Below are 15,894 nucleotides of genomic sequence, written 5' to 3' on the forward strand. Positions count from 1 at the left end.
TGAAAAGCAGATGGAGAGACACAAGATGTAACAAAGATTCACAAAATACACAGACACATGACTAAGGTAAATACATGTGACTGCAGTTAATAAAGTTCAACAAACACAAATCACAGCAGCCTGTTCATCAAAATATGACACATTTTTACATTAGAGACATTTTGTCTGAAGCTGAAATTTGTGCTTCAATATGTTGCTCAAGGAAAGTTTGACATGTGGACAAGAGGAGCTTCAAACCACAAACCTGGTGATCAATGGCTGAGCAGCTGAGGCTGACCAACCGACAGCATGTTCAGTTTATATTCTCTGTCATCACAGACTTTCAGGCTGTGGACTCTCAGAGACTCACTGTGAAGTCGTGGCCTCAGCTCTGAAGTCCAACCCCTCCCATCTGAGAGAGCTGGACCTGAGCTACACCAAGCTGCAGGATTCAGGAGTGAAGTTGCTGTCTGCTGGACTGGAGAGTCCAAACTGTAGACTGGAGACTCTGAGGTCAGTTCTTGTTTTTTTGTTCTTGTCCAGTGTTTATCGGCCAAATGTAAATCCATTCCAGGAGTTTTAAGTTTTCTTCAGTTCTCTTGTTTTCTTGGTTTGTCTGAGCACAAATCACAACAGCTCTTTTTCAAAGTTTAACAGTCTGAACAGTTTGACTCAGAGTTCAGTCTAGACTTAATTTGTGTTGGTTTTATGAATGACACACACACACACACACACACACACACACACTGTGTGAAGCACATTTCCTAACGCAGGTGTTTGAAGTATCGTGTCTGATCTGTCACCAGCGACAGGTGACACTTCAACATATCGTGATGCTTCCATTCAGAAAAAGTCGTCACTTTGTGTTCTGACTCAACCAGTAAACAGGAGCATAAATAATAAACTTTATTAATACAAGAAGCCAGCAGGACACATTTAAGATGACGAGAAGATCCGTCTCACTTTGCTCAGTGCACATTTGATCCAGTTATAGATAGATAGATAGATAGATAGATATACTTTATTTATCCCAAGCTGGGAAATTGCAGTGCAGCAGCAGCATTACACACAGTGAAATAAGTGAAAATAAGGCTATAAAGAACAAACTATACATAATAAAAATATAAAAATAGCGAGCAGTAAAAAGGTTATATACATAACAAAATAATAAAATAGCCAAATAGTAAACAGTAGTAAAAGTATTGCACAAAAGGAATATCAAATGCAAATGGCAGTGAAAATAAAGTGTACCGTGACTGTAAGAACAAACTATATATAATAAAATATCGAAATAGCAAGCAGTAAAAAATTATATACATAATAATAAAATATCAAAAGCAAACAGTCGTGGTAAGAAGTATTGTATTATTATTATTATCTTCAGCTGTTATTGTACAGTGTAATGACATGTGGCAGGAAAGATTTCCTGTATCTGTCCCTTCGACAGCGGAGCTGCAGCAGCCTGTGGGAGAAGGTGCTCCGCTGTCTGTCCACTGTGTGATGGAGAGGCTGCTGATCATTGTCCATGATGGATAGCAGTTTATTCAGCGTCCTCCTCTCCACCACAGTCTCAAACGACTCAAGTCTGAGTCCAAGAACAGAGCCAGCCTTCTTGATGATCTTATCAAGTCTGTTGGTGTCGCTGGCTCTGATGCTGCTGCCCCAACAAACAACAGCAAAGAAGATGGCGCTGGCAACAACAGACTGGTAGAAGATCTCCAACATTTTGCTGCACACGTTGAAGGATCTCAGTTTCCTCAGGAAGTAGAGTCTGCTCATCCCCTTCTTGTACACAGTCTCTGTGTTGGGTTTCCAGTCCAGTCTGTTGTCGATCACCACTCCGAGGTATTTGTAGTCCTCCACCTCCTCCACCACCTCCCCTTTGATCCGTAGTGGCTGTGAAGGCGTCTTCTTCCTCCTGAAGTCGATCACCATCTCTCTGGTCTTGCTGATGTTCAGCCTCAGGTGGTTCTGTTTGGACCACTCGACAAAGTTGTCTATCAGTGTCCTGTACTCCCCCTCCTCTCCCTCTCTTATACACCCGACAACAGCTGAGTCATCAGAGAACTTCTGCAGGTGACATGACTCAGAGTTGTATTTAAAGTCAGTGGTGTATAAGGTGAAGAGGAAGGGAGAAAGCACAGTCCCCTGTGGAGCTCCTGTATCACTGACCACCACATCAGACAGCCCGCTGCCCAGACGGACAAACTGTGGCCGGCCTGTCAAGTAGTCAGTAATCCAGGAGATCACTGCGTCGTTGACACCCATCCCCCGCAGCTTCTCACCCAATAGCAGAGGTTGAATGGTGTTGAAGGCACTGGAGAAATCAAAGAATGTGATTCTTACAGTGCCTCCTCCACCATCAAGATGCATGTGGGCTCGTTGCAGCAGGCAAATGACAGCGTCATCGACTCCTAAATGGGGCTGATAGTCAAACTGCAGGGGGTCCAGGAATGTCCTCATCTGTGGACTCAGCTGGGCTAGGACCAATCTCTCCAGGACTTTCATCACATGGGATGTGAGGGCAACTGGTCTGTAGTCAGCTGGGTCAGATGGCCTCGGCTTCTTGGGGACTGGAACCAGGCAGGACGTCTTCCACAGCCTCGGGACTTTCTCCTGACTCAGGCTCAGGTTGAACAGATGTTCCAGTACAGGAGACAGCTGGCTAGCACAGGTCTTCAGGATCCTAGGCGTGATGCCATCAGGGCCTGCTGCCTTTCGCTGGTTGAGTCTTTCCAGCTGCCTCTTTACCTGGCCTGAAGTCACCGTTGGGTGGTTAATGCTGGTGTCCTCAGTGGGGGAAGGGGAGGAGGAGGAGAAGGAGGGGGGACAGATGGAGGGGTGATGTGCAGGAGAATGCTGGAGGTTGGTGCGAGCCATTTGGGACAGTGTGGGTGTGTGGGAGGCAGGGGGCGTCTGAGAGGTGGCAGGAGGTGAGCTAAACCTGTTAAAAAACTGGTTGAACTGATTTGCTCGTTAGCTCGATAGTTCCGAGTTACAAAAAGCAGGGAAAGTAGAAGAAAAACACGGAGAAGGGTAGCAAACTTAAGTCCAGACATTGTCACAACTCTAACAAACAAGTTGTGATTGATCAGAAAAACAGAAAAAAGAACGAACGGACAAATAAACGAAACTTAAAAAACACAACGGGAGCTGCTGCTACAGGCTGCCACCTGGGACGGCGCCAAAAGCATGATGATGTCTGTAGAATCTGACATTATGATGATCCACAATAACACAATGACAAAGTCACTGGACTGATTTTAGGGCAAAGCTCATTGATTAGGACAGAGTCATGTTGAGCTGCACATTTACAACCTGAACACATCTGATTGGATTAGAAATGGATTTTTATCTTCATCATTTATTCTTTATTCAGGTTGAGTCGCTGCAGTTTGTCAGAGATCAGCTGTGCTTCTCTGGTCTCAGCTCTGAAGTCCAACCCCTCCCATCTGACAGAACTGGACCTGAGTAACAACAACCTGAAGGATTCAGGAGTGAAGCTGCTGTCTGCTGGACTGGAGAGTCCAAACTGTAGACTGAAGACTCTGAGGTCAGTTCACTGACTCTCTGTTACTATTGTCGATCTTAAACAATAATAATAAACTTTATTGATAAAAGACCTTTTGTACAAAACATGCAGCTCAAAGTGTTTTACATTGAAAACAGAATAAAAACAGGAAACAGAAAATGAATTGAAAGAACGCAGGTAAAGATAAAAGCTGAGTGTTGCAGAGAAAGCAAAACATGTGACAGATCAACTATGAAAAGAGACATTTAAAAACAGAATGAAAATATGTTTAATGAACAAGTGAAGCTCATTTCTGTTCAGACACAACTTCCATCAGTCACGTTTTAAATGAGCTTTTGTTGATATTTTCATGTTTGTTGAAGTAAATTTAGTCTTCAGTCACAAAGATTTGTGCTTCTTAAAGAAAGTGTAGAAAATGTTGACTGTTAATTGTTCAAGTCAATGAATGTTGATGATTTTTGGTAAATGTTCACATCTGGATCCAGAAGATCCTCTGAACTAATATTTGTTTCAATTGATCAAGTTGACTTGATGAAGTGGAAATATTTCTTTAGTTTCTGATGATTTGAATGTGTTTTCACAAATAATGACTGATGATTGATATTGATCCTTCAGAACACACACACACACAGGAACACACACATACTCACAGACACACACACACACACACTCTCCCTCTCTCACACACACGCACACACACACACACACACACACACATACACACACACACACACACAGCTGTTTAAAGGATCAATATGTGGACTTGAGTGAGATGAGCAGCATGTTATTGATCTGTGTTGACATGAACAGCTGTATGAATGTTGTGGTGACATTTGGATGATGTCTGTCGAATCTGACATTATGATGATCCACAATAACACAATGACAAAGTCACTGGACTGATTTTAGGGCAAAGCTCATTGATTAGGACAGAGTCATGTTGAGCTGCACATTTACAACCTGAACACATCTGATTGGATTAGAAATGGATTTTTATCTTCATCATTTGTTCTTTATTCAGGTTGAGGAACTGCAGGTTGTCAGAGATCAGCTGTGCTTCTCTGGCCTCAGCTCTGAAGTCCAACCCCTCCCATCTGACAGAACTGGACCTGAGTAACAACAACCTGCAGGATTCAGGAGTGAAGCTGCTGTCTGCTGGACTGGAGAGTCCAGACTGTAGACTGAAGACTCTGAGGTCAGTTCACTGACTCTCTGTTACTATTGTCGATCTTTAATAATAATCCAATCCAATCCAACTTTATTTATAAAGCACTTTAAAAATAACCAAGGTGGACTAAAGTGCTGTACAGAAAAAATAAATAAAAACAGAATTAAAGAAATAAAATACAGTAAAACAATAAAATAAATAACAATAAAACAATGAATAAAAAATGGAATAAAATAATAATTACATTCAACATCTCAAGGTGTCAAAAGCCAAGGAGAAAAGATGGGTTTTCAGATGGGATTTAAAAACAGTGAGGGGGCCTGTCTGATATGGAGAGGTAGATCGTTCCAGAGTTTAGGAGCTGCTACAGCAAAGGCACCACAGCTTGCGCCTGGTTTTTGGTACTCTCAGGAGGAGTTGATCAGCTGACCCGAGAGAGCGGGGGGGGGGGGGGGTGAATAAGGCTGCAGCAGCTCAGAGAGGTAGGGCGGGGCGAGGCCAATGAGGGATTTAAAAGTAAATAAAAGAATTTTAAAATGTATCCTAAAAGGTATTGGCAGCCAGTGTAGTGAGGCTAAAATGGGAGAAATGTGCTCACGTTTGCGTGTGCCAGTTAAAAGACGTGCAGCTGCGTTTTGCACCATCTGAAGACGGCCGATGGAGGACCCACTAACCCCCACATAAAGTGCGTTACAGTAATCCAGCCTAGTGGTCAAAAAGGCGTGGATTACTGTCTCAAAGTGCTGCCTGGAAAGAACTGATTTAAGTTTGGCCAGCTGCCTCAACTGGAAGAAGCTTGATTTAACGACAGAGCTAATCTGATGGTCAAGCTTGAGATCCATGTCCATTTTGAAACCAGGGTTTGTGACGGTGGGCTTAATATACTGGGATATGGAACCAAGATTTACAAATGGGGGCCCACTGGTGCCACCAAAAACCATCACCTCTGTCTTTTTTTCATTAAAATTTAAAAAGTTCATAGCCATCCAGGCCTTTATGTCATCGAGACATCTAAGTAGTCGTCCAACAGAATGTTCATCCCTCTTTTTGAGAGGGACATAAATCTGACTGTCATCTGCGTAACAGTGGAAAGAAATCCCATGCTTCCTAAGTATGGAGCCCAGTGGGAGCAAGTAGAGAGAGAAAAGAAGGGGACCTAAGACTGAGCCCTGTGGGACCCCACATGTGAGACGAGCAGAGGAGGACACAGAGTCACTAAGGCTGACACAGAAAGTTCGATCAGCTAGGTATGACCTGAACCACTCGAGTGCTGTGCCCCTGATACCCACCCACTGTTTTAAATGAGAGATTAAAAGTTCATGGTCCACGGTGTCAAATGCAGCAGTCAAATCTAAAAGCACAAGAATAACACAGTCACCAGAGTCAGTGGCTAAAAAGATATCATTAAAAACTCTGAGAAGAGCTGATTCAGTGCTGTGCAGGGTTTTAAAAACGGATTGGAAGACCTCAAGAATTTTGTGCTCTTCCAGAAATGCCATTAGTTGTCTGCAAACTATCTTCTCAAGGATTTTTGAGACAAAAGGCAATTTGGAAATAGGCCTATAATTTGCAAGAACAGCAGTGTCTAGTCCTGGTTTTTTAATCATAGGCTGCACTACTGCATGTTTTTTCAGGGACCACACCTGAGGACAAACTGCTATTGATGAGTGGCAGAACAGAGGACCCTATAGTGGGGAGAACCTCTTTTAATAGTCGGGGAGGGACCACATCATCCGGGGAACCTGAGGGCTTCAACTGACCAACAGTCTTCTGTAACGACGACAGAGTTACAGGCTCAAACCTGTCAAAGACAGCAGAGCAGGGCACACAGACTGAAGAGTCATATGCAGGGGGTGAGATTAAAGCCCTAGTGGAGGCAACCTTGTCAATGAAAAAGTGAAGAAAATGTTCACACACAGCAGGGGAGGACTCAATACAGACAGTTTGAGGGGCATTGAGAAGCGAGTCAATGGTCTTAAACAGGACACGAGGCTTATGACAGAAAGAATAATCTAGTCTAATGCAGTTTGTCCCTTTTCCATTTTCGCTCAGCACTACGGCACTGACAGCACACACACACACACACACACACACACACACACACACACACACACACACATACATACACACACACACACACAGCTGTTTAAAGGATCAATATGTGGACTTGAGTGAGATGAGCAGCATGTTATTGATCTGTGTTGACATGAACAGCTGTATGAATGTTGTGGTGACATTTGGATGATGTCTGTAGAATCTGACATTATGATGATCCACAATAACACAATGACAAAGTCACTGGACTGATTTTAGGGCAAAGCTCATTGATTAGGACAGAGTCATGTTGAGCTGCACATTTACAACCTGAACACATCTGATTGGATTAGAAATGGATTTTTATCTTCATCATTTATTCTTTATTCAGGTTGAGTGGCTGCAGTTTGTCAGAGATCAGCTGTGCTTCTCTGGCCTCAGCTCTGAAGTCCAACCCCTCCCATCTGACAGAACTGGACCTGAGCTACAACAAAGAGCTGCAGGATTCAGGAGTGAAGCTGCTGTCTGCTGGACTGGAGAGTCCAAACTGTAGACTGGAGACTCTGAGGTCAGTTCACTGACTCTCTGTTACTATTGTCGATCTTTAATAATAATAATAAACTTTATTGATAAAAGACCTTTTGTACAAAACATGCAGCTCAAAGTGTTTTACATTGAAAACAGAATAAAAACAGGAAACAGAAAATGAATTGAAAGAACGCAGGTAAAGATAAAAGCTGAGTGTTGCAGAGAAAGCAAAACATGTGACAGATCAACTATGAAAAGAGACATTTAAAAACAGAATGAAAATATGTTTAATGAACAACTGAAGCTCATTTCTGTTCAGACACAACTTCCATCAGTCACGTTTTAAATGAGCTTTTGTTGATATTTTCATGTTTGTTGAAGTAAATTTAGTCTTCAGTCACAAAGATTTGTGCTTCTTAAAGAAAGTGTAGAAAATGTTGACTGTTAGTTGTTCAAGTCAATGAATGTTGATGATTTTTGGTAAATGTTCACATCTGGATCCAGAAGATCCTCTGAACTAATATTTGTTTCAATTGATCAAGTTGACTTGATGAAGTGGAAATATTTCTTTAGTTTCTGATGATTTTAATGTGTTTTCACAAACAATGACTGATGATTGATATTGATCCTTCAGAACACACACACACACACACACACACACACACACACACAGCTGTTTAAAGGATCAGTATGTGGCCTTGAGTGAGATGAGCAGCATGTTATTGATCTGTGTTGACATGAACAGCTGTATGAATGTTGTGGTGACATTCAAGGGGTTCAAGGAGTCTTTATTGTCCCCGTGGGGCAAATTGCTCTACAGCCAGCAGTAACAAAAACAGGCAACAATCACAAAAACAACAACATATTGCACAGAGGAAATAATAGATGGGACAGTACATTAGTCAGTCACTTGTACTGAAGACCTATGGCAGCAGGGACAAAAGAGTACTTAAGTCTGTTGGTCCTGCATCTTGGCAGGATGAACCTGCGGCCTGACGGGAGCAGCACAAACTCACCAACCAAAGGGTGACACTCGTCAGTGAGAATGGAGCGGGCCTTATTCAGGGTCCTTAGCTTGTACATGTCAGCAAGATCATTGAGGTCAATGCCTGCAATTCTGCTGCACACTCTCACTATACCCTGCAGTCTGTTTTAGTTCTTGAGGGAAAGTAAGCCGTGCCAGCAAATCAAAGAAAATGTCAGAACAGACTCAATAAAACAAGAATAAAACATTCTCATAAAAGTGCAGTCAACATTAAAACTCCGCAATTTCCTGAGGAAATACATGCGTTGATGGGCCTTCTTGCAAACAGCATCGACATGGAGATCAAAAGACAGCCTGTCATCAATGTTAGTACCAAGATATTTATAATTATGGACCAGCTCAACGGTTTGATCCTCAATGACGAGAGGAGGAGTGGCTGACAGATGTTTGCGGAAGTCTGTCACCATTTCTTTGGTCTTTGACACATTAATACACATAAAAGATGAGGAACACCAGTCTGTGAATTCCTTCACTACAGGGCCATGGTCAGGGTCGTCACTGCTCAGTGAGGACATAATTACTGAGTCATCTGCGAATTTCAAGATGTGACGCCCCACATGTTGGCTACGGCACTCGTTCATGTTCAAAACAAACAGTAATGGTGAAAGGACGCAGCCCTGAGGTGATCCAGTGGAGGAGACGAGAGTGTCTGAAAAAACACCATTTACCCTCACACGTTGTGGTCTTTCTGTTAAAAAGTCCATTAGCCAGGCTATTAGACCAGGATCAATGCTGTGGAAGTCCCTCAGTCTCTCTGCTAAAATGTGTGGCTGTATGCAGTTAAAAGCTGATGAAAAGTCAATAAATAAAAGACGAGCAAAAGTCTTGGCTCCCTCAAGATGAGTCAAGACAAGATTTAAAAGGGTGGCTAATGCATCCTCAACACGTCTGCCTGACCTGTAAGCGAACTGCAGTGGGTCCAGGTTATCTTGAACAGAGGTCAGAAGTGCTTCCTTGACAATCTTCTCAAAAGATTTCATGACTAGGGAAGTTAATGCCACGGGTCTAAAATCATTTAGTGATTTGGGGGATGCAGATTTTGGAACTGGGACAATAATGGAGTCTTTCCAAAGTGAGGGGACCTTATGAAGCTGGAGGGACATTGAAAAAATAAAAGTAAATATGTCTGACAGCTGGTCAGCACAGTTCTTAAGAACACGCCCTCCAATGCCATCCGGGCCAGGGCTTTTCCTTTCCTTGACTCCCCGGAAAAGTTTACACACTTTGCCCCTGTCGACAACGATATTCTGAGAGGAGACAACATTTTTAAAAACCGACAGTTCCTCATTAAAATTACAGTTGTTAAAACGGTTGTAAAAATTGTTGAGTTCATTCGAAAGCACCAGATCAGGCTTCCTAGTAAGAGAGACATGGCTCTTCTTTGACATTTGGATGATGTCTGTAGAATCTGACATTATGATGATCCACAATAACACAATGACAAAGTCACTGGACTGATTTTAGGGCAAAGCTCATTGATTAGGACAGAGTCATGTTGAGCTGCACATTTACAACCTGAACACATCTGATTGGATTATCAATGGATTTTTATCTTCATCATTTATTCTTTATTCAGGTTGAGTGGCTGCAGTTTGTCAGAGATCAGCTGTGCTTCTCTGGCCTCAGCTCTGAAGTCCAACCCCTCCCATCTGACAGAACTGGACCTGAGCTACAACAACAAGGTGCAGGATTCAGGAGTGAAGCTGCTGTCTGCTGGACTGGAGAGTCCAGACTGTAGACTGAAGACTCTGAGGTCAGTTCACTGACTCTCTGTTACTATTGTCGATCTTTAATAATAATAATAAACTTTATTGATAAAAGACCTTTTGTACAAAACATGCAGCTCAAAGTGTTTTACATTGAAAACAGAATAAAAACAGGAAACAGAAAATGAATTGAAAGAACGCAGGTAAAGATAAAAGCTGAGTGTTGCAGAGAAAGCAAAACATGTGACAGATCAACTATGAAAAGAGACATTTAAAAACAGAATGAAAATATGTTTAATGAACAACTGAAGCTCATTTCTGTTCAGACACAACTTCCATCAGTCACGTTTTAAATGAGCTTTTGTTGATATTTTCATGTTTGTTGAAGTAAATTTAGTCTTCAGTCACAAAGATTTGTGCTTCTTAAAGAAAGTGTAGAAAATGTTGACTGTTAGTTGTTCAAGTCAATGAATGTTGATGATTTTTGGTAAATGTTCACATCTGGATCCAGAAGATCCTCTGAACTAATATTTGTTTCAATTGATCAAGTTGACTTGATGAAGTGGAAATATTTCTTTAGTTTCTGATGATTTTAATGTGTTTTCACAAAAAATGACTGATGATTGATATTGATCCTTCAGAACACACACACACACACACACACACACACACACTCTCACACACACACTCACACACACAGAGGAACAAATACACACACACACACACACACACACAGAGGAACACGCACACTCACTCACTCACTCACACACACAGGAACACATACACGCACGCACGCACACACACACACACACACACACACACACACACACACACACACACACACACACACACACACACACACACACACACAGCTGTTTAAAGGATCAATATGTGGACTTGAGTGAGATGAGCAGCATGTTATTGATCTGTGTTGACATGAACAGCTGTATGAATGTTGTGGTGACATTTGGATGATGTCTGTAGAATCTGACATTATGATGATCCACAATAACACAATGACAAAGTCACTGGACTGATTTTAGGGCAAAGCTCATTGATTAGGACAGAGTCATGTTGAGCTGCACATTTACAACCTGAACACATCTGATTGGATTAGAAATGGATTTTTATCTTCATCATTTATTCTTTATTCAGGTTGAGTGGCTGCAGTTTGTCAGAGATCAGCTGTGCTTCTCTGGCCTCAGCTCTGAAGTCCAACCCCTCCCATCTGACAAAACTGGACCTGAGAGGAAACGACCTGCAGGATTCAGGAGTGAAGCTGCTGTCTCATCTGGTGGAGAGTCCAGACTGTAGACTGAAGACTCTGAGGTCAGTAGAGGGTTGGAGTCAGTCCATGCTGGTCTCAGCAGGTTTGTTCTAAACACAGTTAGTATCAAAGCACAGATCCAGTATTTCCTGTAAACCTCCAACCTTCTCAGCAGCTGCTTTCCTCAGTGAAGCTGTGAGAGGAGAATGGTGACAGGCTTCAGGATTGGACAGATACACAGAGAGAGAGAACAGTCAGCCAATCAGAGGAGTCAGAATCTTGTTGTGATCATGTGTTTGAGTTGATGTGCAGATGACTGTTGTTGTTGTGTTCATGTCTACAGGAAATAAAGCTGGATTACAGCTGACAGCATTACAAGCTGTATAGAGACAGAGGTCCTCCTTCATCAAACTGTTGTACCATCAAATCTGATCTCAAACTGTTTGTTCTCTCATTTCAGCACTAAAGAATTGATCAGTTAATGTTTGTCACAGCTCTCAGATCAGTGTGACTGAAGCCTGCACATCTCTGGCTCTCATTTCAAAGAACCATCATTACATTTAGTAACCATGTGGCCGGTGTATGAAAACGTATGAGTGTCTGTAAGTGAGTGAACACCGGCTAAATACTGGCTAACAGTACTTTTTGACTTGGTTAACGTCGACCCATCAAACACAACGCTGTGTTGTTTGTGTAAAATGGGTGAAACATGGAATGAAATGTAGAACTTCTGCAGCAGAACCTCACAGTGGGTGTGATTAGCCTCGTTAAAAACTGCTGAATATTAACTTCATATTATTAGTAGAGTGGCTGAAGTATAGGGTGATAAACTGAGAGGAGTCGGGGGCAGCTAATATTTCATTGATACTTACTTCACTGTCAGGATTTTATTTCCACGGCACTTGACCAGCATCGAGCACAAAGGGCTTTCAAATAAAACACAATGATGGAATATTAAGAAAAATAAAAAATATAACGACAATATTAAAACTGAGCATTAAAACAAAGCAAGAACAGAAAACAGTGACGTTAAAACACGTCACGGTCATGTCTGTATACTCTTCATCAGATTTCCACAGAGAGGAACATGTTCATATATAGCTGATCCCTGTCTGTCAGACCAGCTGTACCAGTATATATATGCATCTGTCCATTTGTCCCAATATTTTTATAACAGACTCCATATTTACATGTTTGTCCTGTGATATTTCTAAAGTAGATGAAATATTCAGATGTGACTGAGACTCTGGTTGTTAGCAGCTTTGAACCTTAACAGCAGTAAATGCATCATTCCAGTGAACAGTGAATATCTGTGTCTCTGCAGTGATGATGCGTTCAGGGACTCTCAGCACTTTATTTCCACTGTGTACTTGAGTGAAATGTGCAGAGTAAACAGGCTTGATGGCCAAAGTGTCTGCAGGTGTGTGAGCTTCCAGCTCAGTGTGTTCACTCCAACACGTTAACATGAGAGCTGAGAGGAAGCTGGCTACGCTACACAGCCGCTCCACTTCTGGTCTGAACAGGACTGAAGTCCCTGCTGCTCTTTATACTGGATGTGCTGCATCACTGACTGCCAGCTGATGAAGGAGTCTCTGTAAACTCTGATTCATGACTTCTGTTGTCTGTCTTCTTCTCTCATCAGATGGAAGTGATCGTGATTGAGCGTGAGCGATCAGAAAGGTGATTGGCTGAGAGCCGATCGGCTGCGTCCTGATGATCCAGAGAGGTTGAAGCAGCAGCAGCAGCTTGTGGGTGGAGAGGCTCTGACTGGGCCATGTTACTGGGAGGTAGAGTGGAGAGGAGAGCTTCATCCAGCAGTGACTGACAGAGGAACCACAACAAGTGGAGATGAGTGTCAGTGCTGCAGTGTGAACTGCTCTGAGATCAGCTCCACTGTCAGACACAGTGTCCAGTCCAGCATCCTCCCTGTGTGTTGCTGTGGATGTGACAGAGTATCATCACCTCTGTCCTTCTACACAGTCTCTGCAGACACTCCTCCACTCCTTCTGCTCCTCACTCTCACACCTCCTCCACCTGGAACCTGGACTTTATATACTCAATAGTATAAATGTACATATATGTATTTGACAAAGATGGCGCCTTTGTGTATGGCGAGCCGTCCACCTCTGCTCTGTGTTTTGTTGCTCCTGCTCTTAATTTCACTTTTTGTAAATAATGTGTCACCGTTGCTGCTGTATGATCGATAAAGTCTACGTTCTACGACTGTAGTGGACAGTCAAAGATGCTCCCACCGTTCCTGGCGTCTGTGCCCCACTACCTGCGGCGTCTGCCTGTTCCTCCGCCCCGCAAACGTCGTCACAGAAAGCGGGGGAAACGAAGCGGAGTCCTTGTTCGACTGAGAGTCTGCCTGGCACAGTCCTCGGAGTACGATCATCGTCACCTGCTGCGGTTACCCCGGGAATTTGACGGCTTCATTGTGCGGTGCTCCTCGGAGGTCAGCTGGCTCCGATCAGCTGTTCCAGATGCCGGCTACACACATCCCAGCCGCCCGTGGCGGGTCAGCATCTACAGACCAGGCTCCGTGCAGCAAAATCTCTGTCCTGTTGCTCGTGGTTCCAAGCGAACCGACCACACACCAGTGCGCGTCCCCCTCATTAATACGAGGTCTTTGACAAATGAAACTTTTATCCTGAACGATTGCTTCTCAACACACGTGCTGGATTTCCTCTTATTGACGGAAACGTGGATTAACGTGGTTCACTGAGCCCCCCCTCTCCCCCCTCACTGTTCTTTCCTCAGTACACGTACGTCCTCGTTCGACATTATCTCGACTAATGGACACTGCCCCCGTGTGTTGTTCAGTACCATTAATTCCGTTGTGAGCCCCCACTCTCGTCCTCTGTCTGACGCCACTGTTTCTACATGTGAGGACTTCTTGCGCTTTTTCGTTGACAAAGTGATGTCTGTGAGAGCGCTGAGCAGCAGCAGCATCAGACCAGACCAGACCAGTCTGCTACAACCCCACACTCCTCAGCGTTTGACCACTTTGAGCCCATCTCCCTCTCATCCCTTGCTGATGTAGTGAAACACATGAAAACAACAAATTGCCCTTTGGATGTTTTCCCAACAAAATTGCTTAAAGAGGTGTTCTCTACTGTTGGGCCTGTCCTCTTGGTTTTAATGAACACTTGCCTTAGCTCAGGATGTGTTCCGGCTTCTTTTAAACATGCTGTTGTGAGACCACTTCTTAAAAAAACACATCTTGATGCTAATGTTTTATCTCATTTTAGACCTGTTTCTAACTTGCCTTTTATCTCAAAAGTCCTTGAGAAAATAGTTTTTGTCCAGTTACAGGCATTTTTAGAAAATTATTTTATCCTGGAAAAATTCCAGTCTGGGTTCAGATCACGGCATAACACAGAGTCTGCGCTGCTTAAAGTACACAATGACATAGCTGTGTCTGTTGATGCCAAACGTCCTGTTGTCCTTGTGCTGCTTGACTTAACGGCAGCATTTGATACAGTGGACCATTCCATTCTCTTGTCCCGCTTAAATAATTATGTTGGTATCCGTGGTACTGCACTCAAGCGGTTTGATTCTTACCTAAACAACAGGACTTTTTCTGTCATGATTGGTGACCTGTCCTCCTCTGTTGCCTCTTTGTTTTGTGGAGTTCCCCAGGGCTCTATTTTGGGACCTTTGCTTTTTTCACTTTATATGTTGCCGCAGGGCGTCAATTATAGCGAGACATAATTTAGCATTTAACTGCTACGCTGATGACCTCCAGCTGTATTTACCAGTGTTCCCAACCAAAAGTGTTGCTCTTCAGTCCCTCACAGACTGCATGACAGTGACATAGATTTAAAAAAATGTACTTTTTGTTTTTAAAGCCCTCAGCGGCCTAGCTCCTATTTATTTGACAGAGCTTCTCTCTGTCCGAAACCCAAACAGGGTGCTAAGGTCCACAAATCTAGGTGGATCAAGCCTTTTCTGTCGCTTGGCCCAGACTCTGGAACAAACTGCCCCCTGACATGCGCACCATCACAGACTTTGGCCTCTTCAAAACTCGGCTCAAAACACATCTTTTCAGACTGGCTTTTAATACACAGTAATGTGGTGACATTTTATTTTATCATCTTATTTTATTAGATTTTATCTGTTTGTTATTTCCCTGACATGTGTTCTGTTGTTGTTTTCTTTTAATCTGTTTTTATTTCTAATTTTACTGTTTGTTTTTAACTAGAAAGCACTTTGGTCACCTTGAGTGTTGTAAAGTGCTGTATAAATACATTTTGATTGATTGATTGATTGATTGATATATAGCCAGCTTGTATTTTGTATTTTCTCTGTCTGTTGCTATTTTCTCCAACTGCCATTACCTGCTGCTGTAATACCCAAATGTCCCCAGCTGGGGATTAATAAAGTCATCTATCTTATCTTAAGATGGAGTTTACACGCTAATAATGTTTTCAGGATTGCATCAGCTAAAATAGTTCCAACATCAGTATAAGTTACAACTTAAATCTTTCACCTAGTCCTCAGTAGATGTAAATATGTTCTGGTTGGCATGGCGAATAGTTTCCAGAGGATAAGAAAGAGCAAATTTTACCAGCTGTTTCAGGCTGGCAACGCGTTCTCTGTGATAGATTCCACCCCTTTGAGAGATTTCATGAT

The 15,894-nt window shown here is 42.8% G+C and overlaps 1 protein-coding gene across 1 annotated transcript in view; it reads left to right on the forward strand.

The window, feature by feature from the left end:
- LOC121623657 (ribonuclease inhibitor-like) overlaps window positions 1-15,349 on the forward strand; it is a gene marked incomplete at its 5' end in the record, with an annotated part of 44,485 nt that extends 29,136 nt beyond the window's left edge. Inside the window, 7 exons of the mRNA XM_041961022.1 lie at window positions 319-492; window positions 3,359-3,532; window positions 4,533-4,706; window positions 7,105-7,281; window positions 9,863-10,039; window positions 11,148-11,321; window positions 12,902-15,349. Of these exons, the coding sequence (XP_041816956.1) occupies window positions 319-492; window positions 3,359-3,532; window positions 4,533-4,706; window positions 7,105-7,281; window positions 9,863-10,039; window positions 11,148-11,321; window positions 12,902-12,911 (1,060 nt within the window). The remainder of the gene's footprint in view (window positions 1-318; window positions 493-3,358; window positions 3,533-4,532; window positions 4,707-7,104; window positions 7,282-9,862; window positions 10,040-11,147; window positions 11,322-12,901) is intronic.
- Window positions 15,350-15,894: the final 545 nt, after the last annotated feature.

The sequence above is a fragment of the Chelmon rostratus genome, chromosome 20 (genome assembly GCF_017976325.1).
Source record: "Chelmon rostratus isolate fCheRos1 chromosome 20, fCheRos1.pri, whole genome shotgun sequence".
NCBI classification, from domain to species: Eukaryota; Metazoa; Chordata; class Actinopteri; order Chaetodontiformes; family Chaetodontidae; genus Chelmon; species Chelmon rostratus.